This window comes from Saimiri boliviensis, chromosome 1 (assembly GCF_048565385.1).
Source record: "Saimiri boliviensis isolate mSaiBol1 chromosome 1, mSaiBol1.pri, whole genome shotgun sequence".
NCBI classification, from domain to species: domain Eukaryota; kingdom Metazoa; phylum Chordata; class Mammalia; order Primates; family Cebidae; genus Saimiri; species Saimiri boliviensis.
This window is the reverse complement of record NC_133449.1, coordinates 116,609,515-116,637,010: the sequence shown is the minus strand read 5'-3', so window position 1 is coordinate 116,637,010 and position 27,496 is coordinate 116,609,515. Positions and strand designations below refer to the sequence as shown.

At 47.3% G+C, this 27,496-nt stretch overlaps 1 protein-coding gene across 3 annotated transcripts in view; it reads left to right on the top strand.

Moving 5' to 3' along the window:
- Window positions 1–5,707: 5,707 nt before the first annotated feature.
- LOC101052402 (liver carboxylesterase 1-like) overlaps window positions 5,708–27,496 on the top strand; it is a 38,813-nt gene continuing 17,024 nt past the window's right edge. The window contains exons 1-8 of one of the 3 annotated variants that reach the window (XM_039462743.2): window positions 5,708–5,826; window positions 9,604–9,808; window positions 12,224–12,368; window positions 15,930–16,063; window positions 18,322–18,475; window positions 20,137–20,244; window positions 23,535–23,639; window positions 26,534–26,572. In XM_039462743.2, coding sequence (XP_039318677.2) covers window positions 5,775–5,826; window positions 9,604–9,808; window positions 12,224–12,368; window positions 15,930–16,063; window positions 18,322–18,475; window positions 20,137–20,244; window positions 23,535–23,639; window positions 26,534–26,572 — 942 coding nt within the window. In that variant the 5' untranslated portion in view covers window positions 5,708–5,774. Of the gene's footprint in view, window positions 5,827–9,600; window positions 9,809–12,223; window positions 12,369–15,929; window positions 16,064–18,321; window positions 18,476–20,136; window positions 20,245–23,534; window positions 23,640–26,533; window positions 26,573–27,496 lie in introns of all 3 variants that reach the window. The other 2 variants (XM_039462742.2, XM_074402766.1) reach the window with 2 other exon arrangements.

Below are 27,496 nucleotides of genomic sequence, written 5' to 3'. Positions count from 1 at the left end.
GGTCTGATCCACTCCAGCTTTCTGAATCCTGGCAAAACCATGACATCTGAAAAGTATGCTCAGCAAGTCAACAAGATGCGCTGAAAACTGCACTGCCTGCAGCCAGAATTGGTCAACAGAAAGGGCTCAATTCTCCATGACAATAACCAACTGCACGTCACACAACCAATGCTTCAAAAGTTGAACGAATTGGGCTATGAAGTTTTGCCTCATCCACCATGTTTACCTGATCTCTAGCCAACTGACTACCATTTCTTCAAGCATCTTGACAATTTTTTGCATGGAAAATGCTTCCACAACCAACAGGGTGCAAAAAATGCTTTCTAAGAGTTCGTCAAATCCTGAAGCATGGATGTTTATGCTACAGGAACAAATACACTTATTTCTCATTGGTAAAAATGTGTTAATTGTAATAATTTCTATATTGATTAATAAAGATGTGTTTGAGCCTAATCGCAATCCAAAAACCACAATTACTTTTGCACTAATCTAATAATTGTACATATTTATGGGGGTACATAGTGTTGTTTCACTACGCATAATGTACAGTACTAGATCAGGGTAATTAGGATAGCTATCACCTCAAGCATTTAATATTTCTTTGTGTTGGGAATATTCAATATTCTCCTTCTAGCTGTTTGGAACTGCATACTATATTATTGTTAACTATGGTCATCCTAAAGTGCTTTAGAACACTAGAAAGTATTCCTCTTATATAACTGTAATTTTGTCTCCTTTAACAAATTTCTCACTATGTTTGCCTTTCCTACCCTTCCCAGCCTCTAGCATCCTCTATTCTAGATTTTTTTTCTATCAGATCAACTTTTTGAAGTTTCTCAGTATGAGTGAGAACATGTGTTGTTTGACTTTATGTTCCTAAAACAAAGGATTTAATAAAACACTACAAAAGGTCAGGTAGAACAAAGGTACCTCAACATTAAGGCCCCCAAACGAGTCTGATCTATTTACCCTAAAAGCCCGAAAGGAAACGTTGCAATGAGAAACCCGACCAAAAATTGCCTGGGGCTATGATCAGGCAGATTAATCAATTGGCAAAAGGGCCAGGGTCCCTTTGCTAAACACTCAAGCTTTGTGCGTAAGGGTGGGTGAAACGGTCAGGGGTTGGAGAAGGGAGACTCCAGGGCTCCTTCATCCCAAAGCCCCATGTGCTGTAGTGAAGCCCTGATGTCGGCTATGGTTAGATTCAGAGAATATACATTTGTAAAGGTTGATAGGATTATGAAAGTTGGAGTGTTTAAGCAGGAAGGGAGGAAGGAAGGAAGGAAGGATTATCTCCTTTGCCTGAGTGTTTTGTGGGAATGGATATCATGTCTGGCTGGAGAACACTTCCCCTACCTAGCATTATAAAACTGAAATCTGTTAAGCTTTAATGGAGACTGCAGTTAGGAATATAAGAGTTGAGGGAATTAAGGTGAAAATTTGGATGAAAGCTAATATGTTTGGGCAGGCTTTGTGTGAGGTGGTTGCATCTCCTTTACATGACTGTATTATAGGAATAGACATTGTATTTGACAGAGGAATGTTTCCACTATGTAGTGCTGTACAGAAGGCATATATATCTGACCTCCAAGCAATATTAATTGGACATGCTAAATGGGAACCAGAAAGATTGCCTGAGCCCAGACAGTTTAGACTAGAAGCTGGTGTGGTGGTAGGAGCAAATTCTCAGTGTGATAGCCCTGGGGGGAACATAACCAAGACTTATGGCAAAAGCCTGTGAGTGCCTCCCAGTGATGACCACTGGGACGTTGAACTAGAGAATTTCCACTTGAGGGTCACTTATAACCTTGTGATTGGACATTAATTGAAGCTACCTCAGTGCCTAAAGGATACAATAATCTTAAATCCTGAAATACCCATAATATCTTGGGTGATGTCAGAGAAACACTCTACTGCAGTTAGGGGGATGATAGTGTTTAGAAGTGTTCCACAAAAATGAGTTCAATGGAAATAGAATTCAATGGCAATGATTTATACAGGATCATGCTACCTGGGGAGTGCAAGGAGGAGACACTCACAAACAGAGAGCCTCTTTCACCCTAGGAGTGACTGCAGAGCTGTGTGAGGAGCTGCTACATTATGTTAGTTGTACAGTGTCCTATAAACCATTCTTAACTTAGCACTAAGAGCTGCTTGTTCTGTGGACAGCAATTCCAAGGTGAATGGACATCCTGTTTGAAAGCCCACCACTTTGATTGAAGGAGGCAAAACCAAATCAGATTAGTGGGTTGAATTGCATGCTGTTTACCTAGCCTGATGGAAGAATTGAACAGTGCAAATCCCTCATGTTGGGGCCAATGACCTGGCCACACAGGCCCTCAGGCAGGAGGGCAATGGAAATCTGGCCTAGTAAAAGGGCCTGATGGGGCAGATTGTGCTCTGATCCCATCTGGAAAAATTGGGGTTCACTGTAAATGCATCTATATTTTACCAGGTGGTAGAAATAGCCTACTAGTTTTGCGCCTATGTGAGTTTACCCTATCTGAATGGGAGTGGATTAAGGGGGAGGCACTTACTAGACTAACATTGCTGCCTGAAATCTGAACCAGCACAGTGACCAAAACTAACGTACCTTCCCAAAACTGGAAAGTTTCGGCAAAAATGGGGAGAAGAGGAAGAGTAACTGAGGCAAAGGAATGAATAAATTGGCTGTGTAATGATGGAAATCCAATATACACTAACATCTCAAAAGAGGCTCAGAGCAAGTGATGATATTGTCTCTTATCTCAATCATACCAGATGCCTAAAAGGCTAAAGTTGTATGTTTGCAGAGTCCAGGCCTGCTTTTAACTCACCCAGGAGTTATTCAGGAGTAAGTTGTTTAATGTCCATGTATTTTGTAGTTTTGAAAGATGTTCTTGATAATATTTCTATTTTCATTTCACTGTGACCTGAGAGTGTGCTTTATATGATTTCAACTTTAAAAAATTCTGAACACATGCTTTATGACTGAGCATGCACTTAATCTTAGAATGTGTTCTATGCGCACATGAGAAGAACATTTGTTCCAAGGTTGTTTGGTGGAGTGTTCTGTAGATGTATATTCAGTCTAATTGGCCAAGAGTCGAGTTTAAGTCTAGAGTTTCTTTGTTTTCTGCCTCAATGATCTGTCTAATGCTGTCAGTAGAATGTTGAAGTCTACCAGTATTATTATGTGATTATCTAACTCTTTTTGTAGTCCAAGAATTGTTTCATGAATTGGGGTGCTCCAGTGATTTTAGTAAGGTTTCAGGAAACAAAATCATCATACAAAAATTAGCAGCATTTCTCTATACCAATAACATCCAGGCTGAGAGTCAAATCAATAACACAATCCCATTTACAATAACCACAAATAAATGAAATACCATACCTAGGAATACAGCTAACCAAGGAAGTGAAAGATCTCTACAAGGAGAACTACAAAATATTGCTCAAATAAATCAGAGATGACACCAATAAGTGGAATAACATTCAATGCTCATGGGGTAGGAAAAATCAATATCATTAAAATGGCCATACTGCCTCAAGCAATCTACAGATTCAGTGTTACTCCTATCAAACTACCAATGCCATTCTTCACACAGTTAGAGAAAACAATTCTAAAATTCATATGGAACCAAAAGACCAAGAATCATCAAAGTCATCATAAACAATAAGAACAAAGCCAGAGGCATCACATTACCCAACTTCAGACTATGCTATAAATCTACAGTAACCAAAACAGCATGGCACTAGTTCAAAAATGAACACATAGACCCATGGAACAGAAGAGAAAACTCAGAAATAAGGCCACACACCTAAAACCATCTGATATTTGACAAGGTCAACAAAAACAAGCAATGGGGAAAGAACTCCTTATTCAGTAAACGATGCTGGGATAACCAGCCAGCCATATGCAGAAGAATGAAATAGTTGAAACACAGCCATGCCTATTTGCATAGGTGTCATCCATGGCTGCCTTTACTATCACAGTAGTTGCCAAAGAGGGCACATGGCCTCCAAAGCCTAAAATATTTACTATCTGGCATTTATAGAAAAAGTTTTCTGACACTCTAATTTGGATCACTGAGTGACCATATAGAAGACAACCACATTGTTGACCTGAACAACAACACTCTACTTCTTTACATAAATGAAAAATAAGCCATTGAAATTCTGGGCCTATTTGCTACCATAGTTTACTCTACTTTCACTAAATGTATTATAAAGTACAACATGTGTCCTTTGGTGCCTGGCATCTTACTTTACCACGGTGTTTTCCAGCTTCATCCACTTTGTAACAGATTCTTCTTATGGCTGGATGATATGCCTCTGCATGCATAGACCACATCTTATTTACACATTCATCGTGTCATAGACATTTGGGTTACTTCCACTTTTGGTTAGTATGAATGACACTGCTCTTTGTGTACAAGTTTTTGTAGGAACATGTTTTCAGTGCTCTTGTGTAGATACCCAGGAAGGGAATTGCTAGGTCATATGGTAACTCTATGCTGAACTTTTTGAGGAACTGCCAACTGCACACAACAGTTTATAACTCGTTATTTTCTCTTTTCACAAAAGATCCTGACTATCTTTATTGTTAATAAATAGATGTGCACATCACTATTTTGAGTGAATAGCCAGCTGTATCAGAGTGTGTTTAGTGAATTCTCGATTGTTGGACATTTGAATGATCCCATGAAAGAGGCTTTAAGCAACATCCTTGTGTTTCCAGCAGCTTGTAAATGACAGGTTTCCAGGTGTGCCTGGAGCACTCTGTATCTTCTTTGATCCTGTTGCCATGCCCTGGCAATCTGGATCAAAGAAGTGGTTAGGGCACGGGCTCCGAGTTGGCAGATCCTGGGAGGGAGAGTTTCTCCAAGGTCAGCAAGACCTCAGATGTCAGAACATCAGATTTCACATTGCTTTGACCTCACCCCTGCTGCTCCTCCCCCCCATCTGTCTTGTCTACCAATGGTGACCCCTTGAGAAGTCGAACCATGTCTTGAATTGGACTTTGTATCCATTATATGTGGCCAGGTCCAGGCATTTTGGTTAAAGTTCGCAGAATGAATGGGTACCTGGATGGATGGATGATTCGAGCCAGGGGCTTTGGAGAGATGGAATTCATTTTTACATTCTGTCTAAAAATCCCTGCCTTGGAAAGTGGTGATTTCCCTGACACCAGAGGTGTGTTACAGGAGGCTGGGCCAATTGGCAAGACATTGTGAAGCAAATTCAGGCATCAGAAAGGGGACTGGATGAAATATAAGATCACTTCCAAACTTGAGAGCCTGGAACGCTAGGAAACACAAGCCCTGGGAGCTGAGATGTGTGCTAATTTACCCAGATGAGCAGTTGTGGGGCTGTGAGTGGCTTTAAAATTTTTAAAAAGCTTTAAAGCTTTTTCTTTGGACCTCAGACTAAAGTTTCCCTTTGCCTAAAAGCATCTGCCTGCTAGCGCAGCCTTTGGGGGCCATCACAGCGCACAGAGGTTAGAGTCCTGCAACAAGTAGTTGGGCGAGTTTATAGCTCTCTGTAACCTGAGAGTACAGACCAGATTGCTGTGATGAAAGAGGGTAAACTGTGGGTGGGAGTTGCGCAGTGAGACCTGGGGAAAGGGAGGTGTTTCTGGTTACATCTCACGATGGGGGGATTAGGCAATTGGCAGCGCAGGGCAGTAGGTGGGGGCGGGGCTGGGGGCGGGGCGGGGCTCCGGGACTGGACCGCGCAGTCCCTCTGAGGTGCACGGAGACCTCGCACGCCCCGGGAGCTGTCACTCTTCCAGGATGTGGCTCCGTGCTCTTGTCCTGGCCACTCTCGCCGGTTCCATGGCTTGCGGTGAGTCCTTCTGAAATACAAACATGCGGGGCACATTGGAAATCCTTGTTCTGGGCCGCGGTGGGCGCAGATGCGTAGAAAGGCAAAGGCACAACAGGTCCGGCTCCGCGGGGTGCGCGCCCTCCGGAGTTGAACTTGGAGCAGCTGAGCCCGGGCAGCCCGGGCAGCGCGGAGACGCAGGGAGGATGGACATCCTGAGACCGCCCTGCACTGCTCGCCCCCACGCAGGCCGGCAGCCGGCACACACAAGGAATTTAGGCAACCCAGTTTACTGTCCCTTAAAGAGTCCGGTCATGGCCGCATCACGGACCGCGGCTTAGCAGAATATTAAGAGCATCGAGACCCTGAGCCAGAGTGCATGGGTTTGAGTCCCGGCTGGGCCCTTCCTCGCTGTGTCCTTAGGCAAGGGACTGAGCGTTTCCGTGCTTGGATTGTCCCCTCTCTGAAATAGAGGTGGCAGTGCTACCTACTTCACTGGACTCTGGTGAGGAGGAATGGGTCGTTGTTTCTAAAGCGCTCTGGACAGCGCCTGGCACGGAAAAAGGGGTGGATAAATAAAGGCGTTGTTAAAAAAGAAAAGTAGCGTATGAATAGAAAATATGATCTGTGGTCAGGCCACTATATCAGGACCTCTTGCCATTAAAAAGACAGTTCCTTACGAATGTTCCCAACAGGAGGGGACACCAGTGAGGTGGGGGATGGGGCACAAGGGAAAGCAGCAGAGCAGGGGGAGGGGGCGGGGCAGATCTGAGGCCAAGCGGCTTTTACTGTGGCTTCCATTAGAAAGAAGAGGCAAGGCAGGGCAGGCAGGCTGAGGACTGGTGAGTTGGGATAATTTAGGGGGCTCTGGGGCACGGGGGCTGCCCCTAGTTGTCCCTGGCCCTGGCGTGATTACAGCAGGTGGGTAGTGGCCAGGGCATGGCAATTGGATCAAAGACATGGTTGGGGTGTGGGCTCTGGTTTGGCGGGACCCTGGGAAGGAGAGTTTCTCCAAGGTCAGCAAAGCCTCAGATGTCCGAATACAGAAAGCAAAACACATGGTACATTCAGGGGTGCAGGGAGGGGCCTCTTAATACCCCCAGGGCCATTTTGTAGATGGAGAAACTGAGACACAGGGAAATGCACTTGCCCAAGGTCAACCGGGAAATCATGCTGGGTCTGTCTCTGGGTCGTAATCCTGACAGCCCAGGCCCCGTCTGCACCCTGTCCTCCTTCTGGCAGCCTGACACTGGGAGAGCCCTGAACTGTGTGTGAAGGCAGAGGAAGAGAGGAACCCTATTTGGAGCTGAATATTCCTTTACCTCTGGTTACTCCTGGCCATGCCATCCATTTCCTTCCTTAGGAAGTCCATACCGGCTGCTTCCACTTCCTCAGTTTCCTCCTCTGTAAAATGGGAATATTGATGCCTACCCAGCAGGGCTTTTTTGAAGATGCGTTTAAACAAACTGGAATGCATGCCTGGCACAGAGTAGGCACCCACAGGGTTCGTGTTTCATATCACATCAGCGGCAACTGCTCTTGTTCCCACTCTTGTTTCTGCCTCCCCCCATTCACCCACTTTTTCACCCTTGGCAATCGGCTGCCATCTACACAATGTTGAAGGGAATCCTGAGCTGAGAAAGGCCAGCCCAGTGGTTTCTGCTCAGCCTTGTCCCTTCTGCACCTCTCTGAAGCCCTCCTCACTCACAGCCGGCGCCTCGCCCTCTTCCTCTCTGGGCTTCCAGGACACCGGGAGGTTCTCTTCCCTGAAAGTCTGATGGCTCCTCTGCCTCAGCTATAGTGGTCCCTCTGTTTGATCTTTTGTTTTTTCCCTTTCCTCTCACAGTGGCATCTTCAGTGAAGCCACACACATCCACGGTGTGCACCCTCACCGTCTAGGAGACGATTCTCCCCTGCTCCCTTGCCAGGCTTCCTTCCAATATTGAAGTGTGCTCGTCCTATGGTGCCATCTTGCCAGGATATTCCACTGACATCTTCACCAAGCCTGTGTAAACAGGGACCCAGCATCACAAGGCAGCTCTTTGGTCTTTATTACCTTCATGTCTCCCTAAACAGGTCAGGAATCAAGTCTTGTCTTTTCTTTTTTTTTTTTTTTTTTTTTTTTTTTTTTTTTTTTTTTTTTAGATGGAGTCTCACTTTTTCACCCAGGCTGGAGTGCAGTGGTGCGATCTTGGCTCACTGCAACCTCTGCCTCCTGGATTGAAGCTATTCTCCTGCCTTAGCCTCCTGAGTAGCCAAGATTACAGGCACACGCCACCACATCCAACTATTTTCATAGTTTTAGTAGAGACGGGGTTTTACCATGTTGGCCAGGGTGGTCTCACACTCCTGACCTCAAGTGATCTGCCCTCCTTAACTTCCTGAAGTGCTGACATTAGGCCACTTACCTAATGGGTGCTGGTAATTGCTATGTTGTTACATTGTTAAACATCTTTCCAAGGAACATCATCTCAGCGTCATTTATAGTTAGCAACAACAATAAAAAAACAAGCTGAATATTCTCAGTATGGGGTTGGCTGTTAATGAGACATGGATGCTGTTGCGCAACTGGGCTTTGCACAATGAGTTTCCATTGCGATTGGATAGTCCCCTGTAAAATCAAATCTGAATTGCTCTGTTCTGTTCTGGCTCCACTTTGATGGAGGTCTTGATGTCTTGTCTGTATCCAAAGCAGAGAAGCTGTGAGGACAAGAGGCTGGAAAACATTTTCTAGGAGGGAAGCTTAGAAAAATTGAGTTCCCTGGAGCCAGATAGGACCTGAGGGGTGGGTGACACAATCAAGTGTCTGAAAGGCCACAGGCCGCAGATGAGATCAGACCACCACAGTCCCATGGCAGGTAGAACCAGGACTGATGCATAGGCTGTTGGAAATGAATTTCAGCTCAGTGAGGAAGCATTGTCTGTGCTGCAAGAATGGAGCAGCCCTGCCCAGGGCCACCAGAAGACTCTTCCTCGACGTGATCGTTTTCTTTATCCAGAACAGTTCCTGCTGTTTATTTGTCCACTAAACGAAGCTCAAGCATTTCACCTGGCATTCTAGGCCCTCTCTGACATGCGCTCTCTCATTCTAGGATTATTTACTGCTCCCACAAGACTCCACCTGTTGCACTTGGGCCACACCCACCCCTCCTCCAGGCAAGCTCTGCATTCTGCTGCCTCTGAGCCTCCGCACATTCCCTTCCTTCTCTCTGCTCTGTACCACTCCCTGCTTCTCATCTCCCCGTATTCAATCCTTCCCTACTGCAAGTTCCAGCTTCTCCATGATGCCCACGGTCAGAAGGCCTTGCCGTCTCTTCTAGTTCCTGGACTGCCTTACGGGTACCTCTTCCAGGACACAGCCACTTCCTTCCAGCTGCAGGGTCAGGTGTATATGTGACCCTTCCCTATCAGAGTCAGTGCTTCCGAGAGTACAGGGCAACTCTTGTTCATCCTTTCAGCCAGCTCGCGGCTCAGTGCCAGGATTCTAATGGATAAATGTTTCCAGAAGCTTCTAAGGTGGAAGCTAAATGTCTTATTCTTTCCTGGTAGCTCCCCTTCTTGCATTGATTTTTGGCTGAATGTTTTCATGCCTCCAATTCTAATTTGCTCCTTAAACCAGCTCAATGAGTTAGGAAGGACAGTGATCCTCATCCCTATTTTACATCAGGAAAAACTGAGGCCTAGAGGGTTTAGGTGACTTATTCAAGGTCACACACCTAGAAAGTGGCAGACCCCACCTGGAACTCTGGTTCAGCTTTTGCCTCTGATGCGTTCTGACTTCTTCTCCATGTCCAGCAGGGCACCCGTCCTCGCCACCTGTGGTGGACACCGTGCATGGTAAAGTCCTGGGGAAGTTCACCAGCTTACAAGGATTTGCACAGCCTGTGGCCGTTTTCCTGGGAATCCCTTTTGCCAAGCCCCCTCTTGGACCCCTGAGGTTTACTCCACCGCAACCTCCAGAGCCATGGAACTTCGTGAAGAATGCCACCTCCTACCCTCCCATGTAAGCCAGGGGTGGATTTGGCATGTTTCAGCGGGATGTTCGCCTCAACGTGATGCAGGAAGGAGTCAAGGCAGTCCCCCCATGGGCTGATACTTTGCTCTGGAATCCTGAGATCATTGTAGATCCTTAAGAGTCTATTATTTAACACATGTTTATTGAGCACCTACTGTGTGCTGGGCATGTTCTGGATTCTTGGGATCTATTAGGGAACAGAGCAAAGATCCCTAGGTTCATGGAGCGTGCATTCTAGCATGGGGAGACAGGTAAGAAGCAACATGCAAGTTACTCCATGGATGATGTGATATGTTAGAACAGGATACGTGCCTTGGAAACAAGGAAGCAGTTGAGCAGGTGAGGGAGATCAGAAGTAAGGGTCCCATGAATTCCCCTGTCTTGAACTTTGGCATAGCTGGGGAAAGGGATGAGCCAGGAGGTGTGTGGGTGGGAAGTGTACTGAGGTGGCCACTCAGCAAGTGCTCAACTCTCAGCTGTGCCCAGCTCCCTGTTCCTGAGGAGAACAATGGCAGGCGTGTGCAGTCACCCTGGCCAAGCTGGGAAGAAAACCCCAAAGGTTCTGACTGGCCTCACCACCACTCCCCCAGGGTACCAAGGACTCTTATAGGAATCAAACCAGACCCCATTCATCTCTGCAGCCAGGTACTTGGGGGGTTTCCAGCAGCCCACCTCTGGCTCATCTTTTTTTTCAAATAATGTTTACTATTTTTATTTTCTGATTGTAAATGTAATATATACTTATTACAGAAAATTTAGGAAATACAGAGAAGGAAAAGTAAGAAAACTGAAATCACATAAAATATCCCACCACCCACAGAGAACAGCTTGATAGATTCATAGTGGATATTTTAGGTCATAAAATATTATCATTTGATATTTTGTTTGTATTCCAGGTTTTTTTTTTTTTTTGCCTATTGCTATCCTTTCTTCCTTTAAAACAGAAAGCTATGTTCAGATAATTTAGATGCCTGCTTTGCTCATTTATAAGTATATCATGAGCATCATTCTATACCATTTAACAGCACAGCCTACATTAGCAGCTGCATTACATTTGGTATTGAACCATAATTAATTTCCCTAAGGTTTTATTTGGGGTCATTAAGTTACATATGATGTTTTTGATATTATAGAGAGCACTGTGATGAATATTTTGTAGTGAAACTTTTATGTACATTCATAAATATTTTAGGATAAATGTCCAGAAATGACATTTCTCAGTCAAAGAATATATATCTTTTGTTAAATTTCTCTGCTAAAATATTCCAACTACACTCCTGCCATTGATGGATGAAAACCTCCATTCAGCAGACTGTTGTCAATGACTGGGGTAATTTAAAAATGTTTTTGGTTATTGGGTAGGCAAAACAACAACAATAATAGCTATATTATTTTCCTCTTTAGTTTGCATTTATCTGAAGACCAATGAGGTTGAGTTCTCTTCCCCTTTCTTTGCATTGGAATGTCTTTCGTTTATTATTGCTATGCATCTTACTCTTGGTGATCTGTAGGAAAATTTCCTGGGATGAAAAGCAAGAAGTCATCTTTACTGGCCCCGATTCTGTCACTTGACAGCTGTCATCCTGGAGCCTGAGTGCCTCACTTTCCTCATGTACATAGTGGGGGCAGTGATGCCTGCCTCTTGCTACATTGAGATCTGGGACTGTTTCTTATAATATACTTGTGTATAAGCACCACATGGCATGGGTCTTCCTGGCTATGTGATGCTGGCCAGGCTCTCTAGCCTCTCTGGGCTTGTTTTCTCATCTAACATTGAGATAATAGAACCTATGTAATGGGACTGATCTGAGGCTTGGGTGAGTTACTATACAAAGAGTGCTTAAAACAGTGCCTGGCGCACTGGGAGGACTCAGTAACTATTGCACATGTTCATCTATGTCGGATCTTTGAGCCCCTTCAGCACTTGCCTGGGATGGGTTGATGGTCAAATCTTGGCATGTCAGGGCTGCAAGACCCATGTAGAAATACTCCCCTCACTTAGACCTGGCAGATTGGGACCCAGAATGTGAAAGGAATTCACCCAAAGTCACCTCGTAAATGCATAGCAGAGAGAGGACTAGAGCACAGTTCTCCTGATGTTGTCCCACAAAGATTTCACTCCTGAGCTATTGCGGGAAATGTCACCTCCCAGGGAGGATCAGTACATTGGTTGTCTCCTTTCCTTGATGCTGGGAGTCCCAAAGGCTTCAGGAAGGGAAAAGGTGTGAAGTTCTTCACACTCTGCTTGGTCTCAGGAGACCTTAGTGAGTCCTAGCGCCCCCCTTGAAGGCCCTGATAGCCTCCTACCCATATGTTGGACCTCCCAGTCCAAGGCCCTTTCCCAGAAGACACCTGGCTTAGATCTGGCTGAACTTTCAGGGGTTTTTCTTTCTCCATCCCCAGGTGCTCCCAAGATGCCGTGACGGGGCAGTTTCTCTCCGAGCTCTTAACCAACCGTAAGGAGAACATTCCTCTCAAGTTTTCTGAAGACTGTCTTTACCTCAATATTTACACTCCTGCTGACTTGAGCAAGAAAAGCAGGCTGCCGGTAAGCCGTGGGATACCCTGGTTGAGGCGTGTCAGTTCCAGTTCCCTAGATTTTCTGGGCCACACCAGAAGTGGATGAAGGCAGCTTGGGGAGGGAGCTGCAAAGGCCAGGATTGTTTCAGAGACCCCAGGGCCTCCACGGGAAACACAGGTTTTCCATGCCTTAGTTTCCCCTGTGACACAGGGCCTCTGGGGGAATCTGCTGTGCATCTTTAATGCACATCTTAATCGTTCCAAGTTCCCTTATGCTAATGAAGGATGAGAATGATTACTTTTAGTTACTAGATTAAAAATCTGATACCCAGAGTGGGTAAGACATGATTTCCAATGTTAGAAGTGGAAGGGACTTAGAGAAAAGCGAACACCCCAACTCTTCCTTTTCAGATAGAGAAACTGAGGCCCAGAGAGAGGTCACCCAGTAGGATAATTTTCACTCAAGTCTTCTGATCTTCAAACCAGTGCTTTTTTTTTTTTTAATTGCTTTTTAGGTTTTGGGGTACATGTGATGAACATGCAAGATTGCTGCATAGGTACACACATGGCAGTGTGCTTTGCTGCCTTCCGTCCCCTCACCTGTATCTGTCATTTCTCCCCATGCTATCTCTTCCCACCTCCCCACCCCCCCGCCCCTCCCCCATTTCCCCCCAACGGACCCCAGTGTGTAGTGCTCCCCTCCCTGTGTCCATGTGTTCTCATTGTTCAACACCCGCCTATGAGCGAGAATATACGGTGTTTGATTTTCTGCTCTTGTGTCAGTTTGCTGAGAATGATGGTTTCCAGGTTCATCCATGTCCCTACAAAGGATGTGAACTCATCGTTTTTGATGGCTGCATAATATTCCATGGTGTATATGTACCACATTTTCCCTATCCAGTCTATCATCGTTGGGCATTTGGGTTGGTTCCAGGTCTTTGCTATTGTAAACAGTGCTGCAATGAACATTCGTGTGCATGTGTCCTTGTAGTAGAATGATTTATAATCCTTTGGATATATACCCAGTAATGGGATTGCTGGGTCAAATGGGATTTCTATTTTTAGGTCCTTGAGGAATCGCCACACTGTCTTCCACAATGGTTGTATTAATTTACATTCCCACCAACAGTGTAAAAGTGATCCTATTTCTCCACATCCTCTCCAGCATCTGTTGTTTCCCGATTTTTTAATGATCGCCATTCTAACTGGTGTGAGATGGTATCTCAATGTGGTTTTGATTTGCATTTCTCTGATGACCAGTGATGATGAGCATTTTTTCATATGTTTGTTGGCCTCCTGTATGTCTTCTTTTGTAAAGTATCTGTTCATATCCTTCGCCCATTTTTGAATGGGCTTGTTTGTTTTTTTCTTGTAGATCTGCTTTAGTTCTTTGTAAATTCTGGATATCAGCCCCTTGTCAGATGGGTAGACTGCAAAAATTTTTTCCCATTCTGTTGGTTGCCGATTCACTCTACTGACTGTTTCTTTTGCCGTGCAGAAGCTGTGGAGTTTGATTAGGTCCCATTTGTCTATTTTGGCTTTTGTTGCCATTGCTTTTGGCGTTTTGGTCATGAAGTCCTTGCCTACACCTATGTCCTGAATGCAAACCAGTGCTTTTGACATGGAGTAGGGCATTGAGCTCGTATGTGGCCTTTCTCTAGCACAGCCACATCGATCTGGGGTAACTTTCACTGTCTGGGTATGGGTGTTGGGGGCGGAGCCTGGGGCAATCCCAGGAGTACTTCCTTTTGCCTTTGGCCAAATATCTGGGATTTTGTTGTACCTAATTTCCTCCCTAATTGCTTTGGCAAAGGCTGATGATCCAGTGAGTTAGCATTTCTCAAATGAAGGACAGGAGATGGGGCAGGCTGCCAGTTGTAGCTTGGAGGGTGGGAAGGGTCTACTGGCAAAGGAGGCCACCCCAGGGTAGAAGAAGAAAGAGTGTTGCATCCAGCCAGTCTCCCATGGGCACCGTGGCATGATCCCCAGGAGTGAGAGAGCAGGTCTGCAAACTTGGGCCTAAAAGTTGTCCCTACATGTGCTTGGCAAGACAGAGGAAGTGGGAGAGTTTTACTCATTCATTCATTCACTCATTCATTCTTCTATTGTGTACTCATGGCCCATATACACAGTTACACCTGGGGCTTCAGGGGAAAGAGAAACATTAACCTACTTCACGCAGCCCCTGCCTTCAAGGATCTTGCCATCTGGGCCGTAGAGACATATGCTTCCTTCAGCAGGTTATTGCAGGCCAGCCCTTGGGTCAGCCTTCATGCAAAGATGGATGCACGCTCAGTCCCTCCGCAGGAGGCAGGCAGGCATTAGAGGTGTGGGAGAAACAGGGCTCCGGGAACCCGGAGGTGGGAGAACCTCCAGGAATGGCCACAGGTTCTAGAACTACACGGTCAGGGTTTAAATCCTGGTTTTGCATTTGACTAACTGAGAGTCTTGGGCGTTTCTTAACTTGTCTAAGGCTCTGTTTCCTCAAAATGGGATTAATCACATATGATCAGTCAAGGGTGACCACGAAGCTTGATCTCAGCTCCCAGCTAAGCAGGTAGAGGCAGGCTTGTACTCCTGTAACTAACAGTGGACTCGCTTCACTGTGGCCGGCTCCTGCAGTGTGTTGTGCAGCTCAACATGTGGACACTGGAGCCAGACTGCCTGAGTTCAAGTCCTGCTTCTACCATTTTTGAGTTGTAGGACCATGGGGAGGTTAAGCGCCTCCATTTTCCCACCTGGAAAATAAGACAGTATTGGTACTTACCAAGTGGATAGTTTATTTTACCGTGCTTAGGACGACACATGGTACATAGTTTATGTTATGAGTTCTTTTATGTTTTATTGATATTATTACAGTATTATTATTTTAGCCACTCTCACTTCTTCCCTGCTACGTGGACTTTTAAAGTGCGAGAACCATGTGTTAGGAATTGTATCCACTCTCATCCCCGGGTATTAGCGCAGTCCCTGGCACATGGTAAATTCTCAGATAGTGTTAGTCCACTGATTGAAGGCACTCTGGAGGGGTAGCACCCCTCCATTGATTGAAGGCACCCTGGGATCTGCAGGATGGATAGGAATTGGGGATGCAGAGGCATAAAGGAGGCATTTGAGGAAGAGACACCATCACAGGCATCTGTGCTTCTCAAGACAATCACTCATGCACAGAGAAGTTTAATTCACGCTGAGAGTCAATTGAGATGAAGCTGAGATACACGGGCTGCCCTGTGGGTATGCTGAGCTGCGTGAACAGTCCAGGCTTGAGGGTGATAGAAGTGAGGCAGAGACCAAGACATCCTTAGCCTTTGCTATGCCTGTGATGATGAAGAGCCTGGGGACAAGCACTGGAGGCTGGATAGTAAGAAGGGGCAGCCACAGTGTGCGTAGTGGGGTGGTGGCTTGGGCCCCAGTTGGGAGAATTATAGAGGAGAGAGACTACCTTTTGCAACCTTGCTGGGTGCTGGTGAACTTTGGGTAACGTCCTTCTTCAGTTGTGATCTACAGGCACGTCACCAAACAAGAGACCCTCGAAGTGCTCCCTGGCTCTGCGTCCTGCAACTGATCTGTTGCTTCCCCTTCTGCCCAGGTGATGGTGTGGATCCATGGAGGGGGGCTGCTTTTGGGTGGAGCATCAACCTATGATGGGTTGGCCCTCGCTGCCCATGAAAACGTGGTGGTGGTGACGATTCAGTACCGTCTGGGTATCTGGGGATTCTTCAGGTAAGAAATTGGACTCTCCTCATTGTACTTTGGCCCCCAACATGAGGAAGCTAGTATCCAGCTCTGGTCGTGTCAGCCCTCAGGGGACCTTAGCTGGGTTCCTCAGTAAAGTATCAAAGCACCTTCATAAGTGAATACTACCTACTCTCTCACTCCGTAGCTACACTCATCCACTTGCCTCTGAGCTTTTGCGTGTGCTGTTCCCTCTGCATGGAATACCTATTCTACCTGATGAACTCCTCTTCACCCTGCAAGACCCAGCCCCCAGTTACCTCCTCTGAAAGACTCATCTCCTTTTCACCTGTGCTGCCTCCACATGTGGCATTTTTCTGTCATAGCAGATAACAGGCAGCCCAGGCATTGAAGGTTGACACATCTGACTTCTCATGAGAAAGGAGGGAAGGGGCAGTCACAGAGGGAGCTCAGTGCATGTTGTGGGTGAAGGAATGGGGGCTGCAGACGGTGGGGTGTGGGAGCATCTGTCCCCTTCCCGGAGGAGTGTTGGGGCCCACTCACCCCATTTTCTGCTGGAAATCTGGCAAGTGCAGGAAGCAAGGACGGAGTCTTCCCCATCAGATTTCCATGGGGACAGGTGCGATGACTCCTGCAGGGTGGAATTCCTATGAACCTTTTCTAAGTGTGTCCCCCCAGCACCCCAATCCTGAGCGAGTAATGGGAGGGCTGTGGGAGGGATTCCACTCACCGATGGGAAGACCTAGGGAGATGGAGGATGGGTTCTGGTCTACCTGTCCTGTCAGCAGGGCGCCCCAGGCCAGTCTTGGCCGTATCCCCTTCGTGGGACTCCACATCCCTTTCAGCCACAGCCTGTATCTCTGCTCCCCGTTACAATAAAGCTGCCTCATGATCTCTCTCCACTTCCTCTCCTCCGTGTGTCTCCTCCACCCATGCCAGTCATGTTAGCTCCTGACCACACCGCTCAGCTGCTCTCATCGTGGTCACCAGTGACCGCCGCTGCTCTCCACCCAACCGCACGGGACCTCCCAGCCGATGGCCACTCAGCCTCTGTGAAATGCTTCCTCCCCAGCCCTGTCCTGGTGCCTCCACTTCCCTGTCCACAGGCCTCTCTTGTCTCCCTCTCCCTCTCCACTAATTCCCAGTGATCCCAGGGAGCAGCCCAGAGCCCCCGTTTCCAGCCCACCTCTCCTTTGAAGCCCACGGGCGTCACTCACTGCCTCCTCTCTGCCCCTGGCTCTTTAAAGGGTGCCCCAGTCTCCCTGGGGACCAGCTGAATCCTTGACTCCCTCCCTCCCCAGCAGGGACCCCCTCCTCCCCACATGGAGCCTCCACTCAGCTGCTGCTGCCCCATCCTCTCAGGGGCTCAGGAGAAGGCCTCTTGGGCAGCCTGGACTCTCTTTTCTCACAAACTTCATGGCGCCACCTTCAGAATCCACTCAGATCTACGACTCTGCACCTCCTCCCTGGCTCCTACTCCAGCCCGAGTCTTCTGTCTCTTACCTGGATTAGGATCCTAACACTCAGTTTCAGATCCCTGCCACTTTTATGCTGGGGCTGAGCTGCGCAGTAGCCAGAGCGATCGCTTAACACATGCATTGAATCACGTGATGCCTCTGCTCAAAGCCCTGCAGGGGCTTCCCATGTCCCCTGTGGTGACAGCCGAAGTCCTTCCCAGGGACCGAGGGCCCTGTCTAGCTGTACCTCCCCACTCACACTTTCTTCCCCTGGGCCCCAGGGCCCTCGCACTTGCTTTTTCTTCTGCCTGGAATTCCTTTCTTTGGTTACTTGCAAGGCTCAGGTGCTCATTGTGCTTGTTCGATGAAGGTCTTTGGCTCCAAGACCTCAAATGCCACTGCCTCCAAAAGGCCTTCCCTGGCTGCGATCTGAAATGGCACCGCCTGTCCCACCCCTGTTTTTTCTTTACCCCATTGTATTTTCCTCAATGCTCTTTCACTACCTGACATCGTATCTGTTTATCTGCTTATGATTTGTAGTGTGAGCTCAGTGTTGGCAGAGGTTTTGCCTGTTTTGCTCTCATATGTGCTCCAGCTTATAGGACAGTGTCAGGCAGATAGTAGATGATCGGTAAATAGTTGTCAGTTGAATGTATGTAGAATCACACACCACAGCAGTGCTGTAGGAATGTCAGGCAGGGTCTCATAGATGCTGAAGCACAGCCTTATGTGAAAGGCTCACTGAGAGCCCCCAGCCCCATCTGTGGTCCTGAAGGTCCTGTCATGACATCTCTGATCCCCACCCTCCACCTGTTTTCTTCCTCACAGCACAGGAGATGAACACAGCAGGGGGAACTGGGGTCACCTGGACCAGCTGGCTGCCCTGCGCTGGGTCCAGGACAACATTGCCAGCTTCGGTGGGAACCCAGGCTCTGTGACCATCTTTGGAGAGTCAGCGGGAGGAGAAAGTGTCTCTGTTCTTGTGAGTGATCCTGGCACCAGCCCCAACCCCACGCTTGATGCGATGCTGATGGGGCCTCTTGGAGACCTGTCAGTCTGGCTATGGATACCTCTGTTTACAATACCTGAGTTCAGGACTGACCCTGTTCACTGACTATCATCAGGGGATGGAGAGCTGAAGACCAAGCTCTCCTTGGCCCCCAGGAAGCTCAGAGCTCAGTTTAGTGTCCTGTGGCTAAAAGAATCTCCATTTGCAGCCTGCAATGGTGGCATTGTCCTCTTCTAGCTTGGTTGAGTTCTGTCTCTCTCTGTCTTTCCCACTCATTTTATCATTCCCTTCTCTTGATAAGCAGGAGTAGGCATACATTATGAGTAGGGCAGGCACAGACAGAGGTGGACAGAGGTCATTGTTTGGATCAAGCCTGAACTATGTGTGGAGGGGACCTGGATACTGTGAACAGTCTAGGACTTTCCCTTGGATGGTCTGATGACTGGTCCTTGCCCAAGAAGAGGGCAACCATCTCTGTGACTGAGGGTCCCAGTGGGTGACAGGAAGGAGGGATGGAGCTGGGGATGGGGAACACAGACAGAACCTGGGGCTGTGAGGGGTCCTGCTGGGGTGGGGGGTTGGGTGCAGGAGACAGCAGGGGAGCTGGGATGAAAAACCAGATGAGAAGGTGCTGGGAGCTGTAGGAGCCCTCCAGCTGCCTCGAGGTGGGCAGAGGGTCAGTCCCACTACGGTATTCTTCAATCCTGTGTTGGTTTTGTAGTTGAATACTCAAGGGAAAACATTTTATACTTTTGAAAGTATGGAAAAAGGAAAAATACAGATAAGCCCAAGAAAGATAAAAGCCATTCACCATCCCGCCACCCAAGGATAGTCACTGTGCTGACTTTGACATGGATTTTTCTAGTCTTGTTTCTACAACTTTGTATCTGTTTATTCACCTATCCATCCATCCACCTATCATCTATAATCTATCTTTGTCTTTTTTAAACTAAAGTACTTTCCTGATTATTACAACACAACACAAATATTTTACTAAATATTAAGTGCTCTCCCTTAATAGTGTCTTTTACAGTGGACAGTGTTCCATGATGAGAAAGAGAAGCTATTAATTTGTCCAATCTTACAATATTGGAATTGTGAGTTTTGTCTAGTGCGTGCCATTGTAAACAGCAGGAGCATTCTTAGAAATCTTTGTGTGCCTCTGGGATCATTTTTTAGGATAAGAGCTGAGTCATGGAGATGCTGAATTGGAAGTTGTGGCTAGGCGATGCTAAGCTACCTTTCCAATACGTTTGTTGGTTAGGCTTGGCTGTGCCCACACCTCATTATGTCCCTGCCCTGTGCCCTGTCCCGATCCCACTGGGGTTCCCTTGGGTGTCCAGGTGGGCCGTGATCTTGGCAAGCAAGTCAGGCCAGGGTCTCTTGGGTGAGAGGTTCTCTTGGGTGGGAGGTTCTCTTGGGTGGGAGATTCTCTTTGGGATGAAGTTCTCTTGAGTGTGAGGTGAGCCCAGCAAGAAGGCCAAGCCAGGTGAGGAGCTGTTATGTCCACTGAACCCCAGCGTGTCTGGGGAACAGGCCAGGGCAGAGGTGCAGTGGATGTAGCCCAGAAGAGTGAGCTAGTCACTGACCCTACACCTGAGCATGAACTCTCCTCCTCTGTATTCTGCTCCCAGGTTTTCTCTCCATTGGCCAAGAACCTCTTCCACCGGGCCATTTCTGAGAGTGGCGTGGCCCTCACTGCTGTTCTGGTGGAGAAAGGCGACATCAAGCCCCTGGCTGAGGTAGGTCTCCCACTGGAGGTCCCCACCCTTTTGGCTCTGTGCTCCTGAATTCACAGGGGTCACTCTTGCTGCGGGTTCTAGCTGATGTTCTCCTAGAATCACTAATGTGCCAAAGGCTGAGCAGGAAGGGCAAGGAGACACCTTGATTAGCCTCCCGGTTTCACAACCAAGCAAACCGACACAGGGCTTGGAAAGGATTTGCCAAGGGCAACAGGTGATCAGGGCAGAGCCAGGACTCCAGCTCACGGCCCTAGACAGCAAGCAAGTGCCCTGTATGTGACCACACTCCTCCTATGTGCCAGGGCCTGGTGCCACGTCAGGCAGTAGGCAGTGGGTTGAGATGATGTCTTGTGTTTCTCAGGGTCCGAGTTCCATGGACCCACTTGTGGGATGTAGGCCTGGAGCAGTTCCACACTGAGCACCTTATAACCAGAGTTGGTCCCTGGAGAATTCACTCATTCATTCATTTGTTCATCCAACAAAATTAGGTGAATAAGTGCAGGCCAAAGCAGGAGGTGGGCAGAGGTCACTGTTTGGCTCAAAGCTGGATGTCCATGTGGAGGGGACATAGACACCATATGGTTCTACGTGGCTCTGCATCCTAGCCAGACACGTAGCACCTCCCCAGGCTTCCACTGTGATGTAGGGACAGATGAATAGTTACAGAATTGCATGATTAGAAAGCATCACTTATGACAAGAGCAGTGGAGGACATGGTCTTGAAGCCACAGCAGAATCTAAAGAAAGCATTGAGTCCCGGGGCAGGAAGAGGTTACCAGGCAAGGCTTGCTGGAAAAGTGAACAGTGAGTCAGGAGCAAAGAAGGTCCAGGGAGGGGAGCAGCATGTGCAGGTGTCCTGTGGCAGGAGCACGCACCTGATAGTGAGTGAGAGAGAGAGGGCCCACGGGGCCAGAGCAGAGAGAGCAGGGGGAGCGTGGCGAGCGCTGAGGGCGGGGACGTTGGCAGGGGCCATGCCGCACAGGACACTGGCAAGGATTTTGTCATCATCTGGAGAGCGATTGGAAGCCAAAGGAAGAGGTGATCAATAGGAATCCAGACCTAGGCTGAGGAGTGCCCACTGGAGCCAGTGGTGTGGAGGATTTCGGTAGATTTGAGAGCTTGTTTGGGGAAAGCATCCAAACTTAAAGGGCTGATACATAGGAGGAGAGAAAACGGGGATACCAAGAATTTTTAGAATTTTTGATTTTTTTTTTAGAATTCTTTGGTTATTAGCAACAGTTGCCCATTGACCAGACTTAAGCCAAGAAGGAGTTTTAGCCTGCTGTGGTGGCTCATGCCTGTAAACCCTGCACTTTGAGAGGCCAAGGCAGAAGGATTGCTTGAACCCAGGAGTTCGAGACCAGCTAGGGCAACAAAGTGAGACCTCGTCTTTACAAAAAACAAAAAATTAAGCGGGGCATGGTGGTGCAAGCCTGTGGGCCCATCTACATGGGAGGCTGAAGTGGGAGGATCGCCTGAGCCCAAGAGATCTAGGTTGCAGTGAGCTGTGTCTGCACCACAGGACTCCAGCCTGGGCAACAAAGCAAGACCTTGTCTCAAATCTCTTTTAAAGGGATAGTTTATTTTTCAGTGAAATAGAGACCTGGGATGAGGCTTGGCTTTGAGAAAAAACAAGAAGTAGAAATTACAAAATGAGAGTCCTAGACTCTGTTATTCTTATTCCCACCCCACTGTCCATCCCTCGTCTGTCTTTTTTTTCTCTCTCTCACCCTCTACTTCTCCCTCTCTCACCCTCTACTTCTCCCTGTCCCTGTTTATTTCTTCGAGAACCATCCTGGGCCTTGATTCTGTCCCAGATTTTGCACAGGGCTGTGGGGTCATGCACACTCGCCAGGGCGCCCCCACCATGGAGCCTGCTGCTCTCCCTATGTGCCTGTTTCTCTGGCGACACTTTGCTTCCAGTCTGCGTGAGCACCCCCTCTGCCCCTCAGCTTCAGGACTCACCTTTGGTTCCAGAAAGCTGTCAGATTGTATTTTTCGTTGTGAAAAACTAGGGTTTTTACATTAGCAGCTCTCCGCCCCGATTCCAAATTACTTAGGAGAGAGGTTCACTGTCCCATCTTTGCTTGGATGTCCCTGAACTCTTAGAAAAGTAGGAAACCACAGTGTGCTGGGCAGACTGACCCCAATCCCCAGGACAGGCAAAGGGAGCTTCTCCCTCAGCAGGCCTTTTTTTTTTTAAAGATGGAAAGAGGTTCTTGGTGCATTAATTGGGGTTGCTCTGTGGCTTGATTCAGGACAAAGATGTGCAGACCGTGGCCCAGAGCCAAATCTGTGTCTATGCTGCATGGCCTTTCAGCTAAAGATGAGTTTTTAAATTTTTAAGTGATTGAAAGGAATCAAAAGAAGAACACTATTTTATGAACCATAAAATTATATGAGATTCAAATTTCAGAGTCCATAAAGGAAGTTTTCCTGGAACGTAGTGGCACTTGTTCATTTGTCCCGTGTCTATGGCTGCATTTCATGCCAACAGCAGTGTTGAGAAGTTGCAGCAGAGACCATGTGATCCACAAAGCCTCAAATATTTACCGTTTGGCCTTTGATGGGCACATTGCTGTCCTGTGCCCTAAAGAGTAGTGCTTGATTATTGCCTGGGACTCCAGTACAGAAATGTGCAGGTGGAAACTCCTAGCTGTGCCACAGACGCCTCACTCAGCTGAGAAGCCCCGTCTATGTATTGCAAGGGATAACATCCTGCTTTTCTTCCAAACTCACCTTTAAATCACATTCGTTACTTACTGAGGTGCCTCTGTGTGAATCATCTTATCTAGGTCTTCTGCAATTCTGCACATGTTTTATTGTGTGAAAGACATGGCACTCTCCCACATGTACTAACTCATGAGGTAGGTGCAGTCATTATTCCCACCCATGGGTGGAGAAACCAAGACCCAGAGAAATCAGGTGGACTGCCTGTGGCCAAATGACTGGTAAGTGGAACAGCCAGCAGAGAAGTAAATTCAAGATTCTATTGCCTCAACCTCAGCTCCACCTCGCCTTTCTTCACACGTTCAGCTTGTGATCATTATGTCCATTTCAATAGAGATAGGGTAGCAGAAATGAGAGACTGAGTAATTGGCTCATATCACAATTAAGATTAATAACAGAAGCAATGCTCCGTGGGACCCAGAACCCACACCTGCAGGTCTAGAGTATCTTCTGCTGCCCCCTGCCACCTTTACAAGTTAGGCTTGGGATAGAACACCTCTTTCCACATTGATGGAGGGAAGGGACTTTGCTCTTGAACTCGTTGCCTGTGATCTTTGCAGCAAATTGCTACCACTGCTGGGTGTAAAACCACCACCTCAGCTGTCATGGTTCACTGCCTGCGACAGAAGTCGGAAGAGGAGCTCTTGGAGACGACAATGAAAATGGTAGGTGTGCCTGTTCCTGTAGCCCCCAACCTGTAAACTTTGTCCTAGACTTCTTCATTTCAGCTCTCCACTTGCCCTGGGACAGTTACCTGGGACAGTGTCTCACCTTTCAGGAATCTCAGTATCTGAATGGGAAATCTGATTTGTCTTTTTCTATTGTAAAATACCACAAATGTAAAAATGAAAATCCAAAAATAGCAAGATAAAAACATTGTGTAACAATGCCCAAGATTGCCCAAAATTTAATATTTTGCCATTCTTATTTTCAGACGTATTTTTGAGAAATTAAACATTACCTATTCCCAGGGAACACCATCATCCCGAATTTAGGAGATGGAGATATTAAGTTGAAAGGTTTTCAGAAAGATGTCACAAGTTATCTTGGTTGACTTAGAAACTGTTTGTATTAGACCTGGTGGTGGTCCAATATTCTAGATATTCTGAGACTCTGACTCAATTGTCCTTCTAGGATACTCATCAATCCAATTCATTAATCCATCTATGTATGATCTTCTTATCCATCTATGTTTTCACTAATCCATCCAATTCAATCTAACATCAATCTAATATCAACCCATTTGTAACTTTTTATTTATCTATTTTCAGTTCATCCACCATTCATGCATCATCCAGCCACCTTATATCTTCACTCTATCACCCATTCTCTGGGGTGGTGAGACTCCAAAACCAACAATTCAGTCATCATCTGTCTGCTAGTTTTCACCCATCTATTCATGTATCCATCCTATTCAACTTACTCCATGTATTGACTCCCTCTATGTATGTATCCATTCATGACAAGTATGTGGGGGTGAGTATTAGAGGTAGTGATACAGATATGAATTGGACATAGTCCCTGCTCACAAGGAACTGTTCAAGCAGAATCATATTTATATACTTTGCAGGTTGAGTATGATGTCAGCACAGAGGGGGAGGCATTCATTATAGTTATCAGGAATGCTTCACAGAAAAGGTGGAGGAGCCAGGGTTTGAAACCAGACAGTGGAATCTGGGATTTCATGCCTTTAACCCTGACTCCACCTTATATTTCTTGAGAAATTCAGCTTTGAGGTCATTGTGCCCGTTTTAATAGTGGCAACAGAGACAGAGAAATTTTGTAATTGGCCCATGTCACAGTTCTAATTTGTCACAGAGACAACACTGTGGGACCCAGAACCCACACTTGAGGGTCTAGAGTATCTTCTGCCACTCCTGCCATCCTCATGTATTAGGACTTGGGGACATGTAGGATTGATAGATGGCCATAGCAGTCTCTTATCACAGGGAAGCCCAGCAGGACAAGCACTCAGAGGTCACAGCACCCAGGACCATTGGAAATTATTCCTCTTGAAGGAGAAGGGTGTGAATGCCAAGCTCTGGAGTAGCCTGATCTATGGATTCTCTCCTTGGACCTGAGGCTACTCCAGAGTCCCAGGGCCAGCACTATTACTGGACTCTGCTTGTGTTTCAATGGATTGAGCCCTATGTGGTCTTGGGGCTTAGATCTTGGTTCAGGATCTAAATGACCAAAGTGTTCAAGGAATGAAAACACAACTGTTTTCTAATACCTGGAAGGAGGCAAATATTCTAGCAATTCTGCATATGGCATTAGAGTACCCAGCTCACAAAGGAAGAGTTAGGGGTTCAGGAAATTCCAGCCCTAAGATTCTAGGACATCCTTTTGAGATTTTCTGAGATCTTGTGGAAGTGCTTGCATGATTACCCACTGCCTCCAGTACACACATATGCAGGCACACAGGCAGACACACACACAGAAACACACAGACATACACACTCACACACACACACAGACACACACAGACACCCTCACAGAGACAAACATAGACAAACACACACATAAACACAAAGACAATCTGACACACTGACATACACAGACACACACACAGAAACACAGACATATACAAACTCATACACACACACACACACACACACACACTCCTGGCTAGTGGGACTATAATCCTTAATGAAGGGACTCACACTGGTCACTTGCTGTGCACAAGTCAGACCTTTGAGCTACAGTGAAACACTACAATCACTGCAATCTTGGTGAACACACACCAAAGAGAAGTGTGTGGTAGGATGAGTTTCAATGAGCTTGTGTGAGTCAGAGCTTTCTAATGGGAGATGGGAAAATGCCCCCAAGGTGCCTTGAACAGAAAAAGGAATGTGCTGCAATAGCATCCCCATGTTAACTGAAAAACCCAGGAGTTGATGGCTTCAGGCATGGCTGGATCTAGATGATCATAGGATTTTATTGAGAATCTACATTCTCTATCCTTCAGCTTTTCACAACTCTGTGTTGGCTTCACTTTTAGGCAGATATGTCTTCTGGAAAGGTTAAAGCCAACAGCACTCTAGACTTATATCCTATCTGCCTGGAAGCCCTCTTTCTAAACAATTCCTGCAAAAGTTTTGGGGAAAGCTCTACTGGAATGACATGAGTGTATGCCCATCCCTGAGCTAATATCAGTGTTCAGGGAGACGGAGCACCTCAGGTCATATATAGATGCCTGAATTCATGGAGTGATGGGGGAAGAAGGAGGTCTCTGAAGGAGAATTAGAGTGTTCTTCCCAGAGGAACAGGAATGGGAGAGGACTCGGGGCTGGGCAGCCTCAGTGGGCATCCTCTCCAGAGCTCCATAAACCTTGGCTCAGAGTCTCCAGCCTACGGTTCCTGCGCTGGTGCCCCACCCCCAAACCCCAATGCCTTTGCCCTGCGCTCAGGTCAAGTAGAGCCAGAGTCCTCCCACTTCCTCTTGGCCCAGCCAGCTCGGTGCCAGGAGGCAGAACCTGACACCCCTGCTGCCCGGTTAACCCAGCTCAGTGTTTCCTGGGATGCCTCACACCCACATTCTCTGCCTTTATCTTCACAGAAATTCTTCTCTGTGGACTTACTTGGAGACCCCAGAGAGGTAAGGACCTTCTGTTTCTTGATTGCAGGTTTTGAGTCTTAGCACCTTTAAGCTCCAATTAACTATGGATGAAACTCCTGTGTGTTTGTTGCTGAGGCCCAGAGGGGACAGAGACTCGCCTGATTAACACAGCCAGGACTAGTGGCAGGCCTGGAACCCATTTTCCTGACTCCCATTCCAGTGCTTCCAGGCATCACCTCTGTGCACCTGGGCTCTTCCTACTCCCTTTCTTTTTTAAACTTTCCGCTCCCCAAAATGGCGTTATGAGTGGAGGCTGAACCAGAACTTTCCACTATCAGGAGGCAGAGATAACAAGGATCATTAGCCATGGAGTGGGGAAGCCTAAATCTCAGACCAAGGACACCCCCATCCTCCCAGCACACAGGAAACTCCAACAGTATCCTCCCGATCTCCTCACCCACTCTCCACCTCCCAATGGGTTGACAGTTTTTGTGACATCACCTCTGCGACATCTTACGATCCTGTCCTCTCTGCTGCCTCCCTGGAGGTCACAGCACTCTCCTCAATGGTCACTTGTCACCGTTGCTGATGGCAGTCTCCCCGCATGGCTGCCGCCCAGCTGGGTGCTCCAGTCTCTCTCTTCAACTTTTATCCTCTTCTGCTTCACCTTCCCTCCCCATTTCCATGTCTCATGGTGCAGCCAGACTGGCCTTCCTTAACAGAGTTAGAGCACATCACCCCAATTCGTAAAAGCCTGACCTACCTTATGAGTCAAATCCACTTCCCTCCATGGAGTTCATCCTTCAAAACACCTGAGTGCCCGCTATGTGCCAGACTGTGCAGAAGGTAGGCTGTGCCACCGGTCCCTCCCTCTGGCCCTTACCCCACGGCCTCCCTCTTGGGTGTTTCTGGAATTTACCCTGAATGGTGCCACAAGTGTTCCTTTGCTCGTGCTGTTCCCAC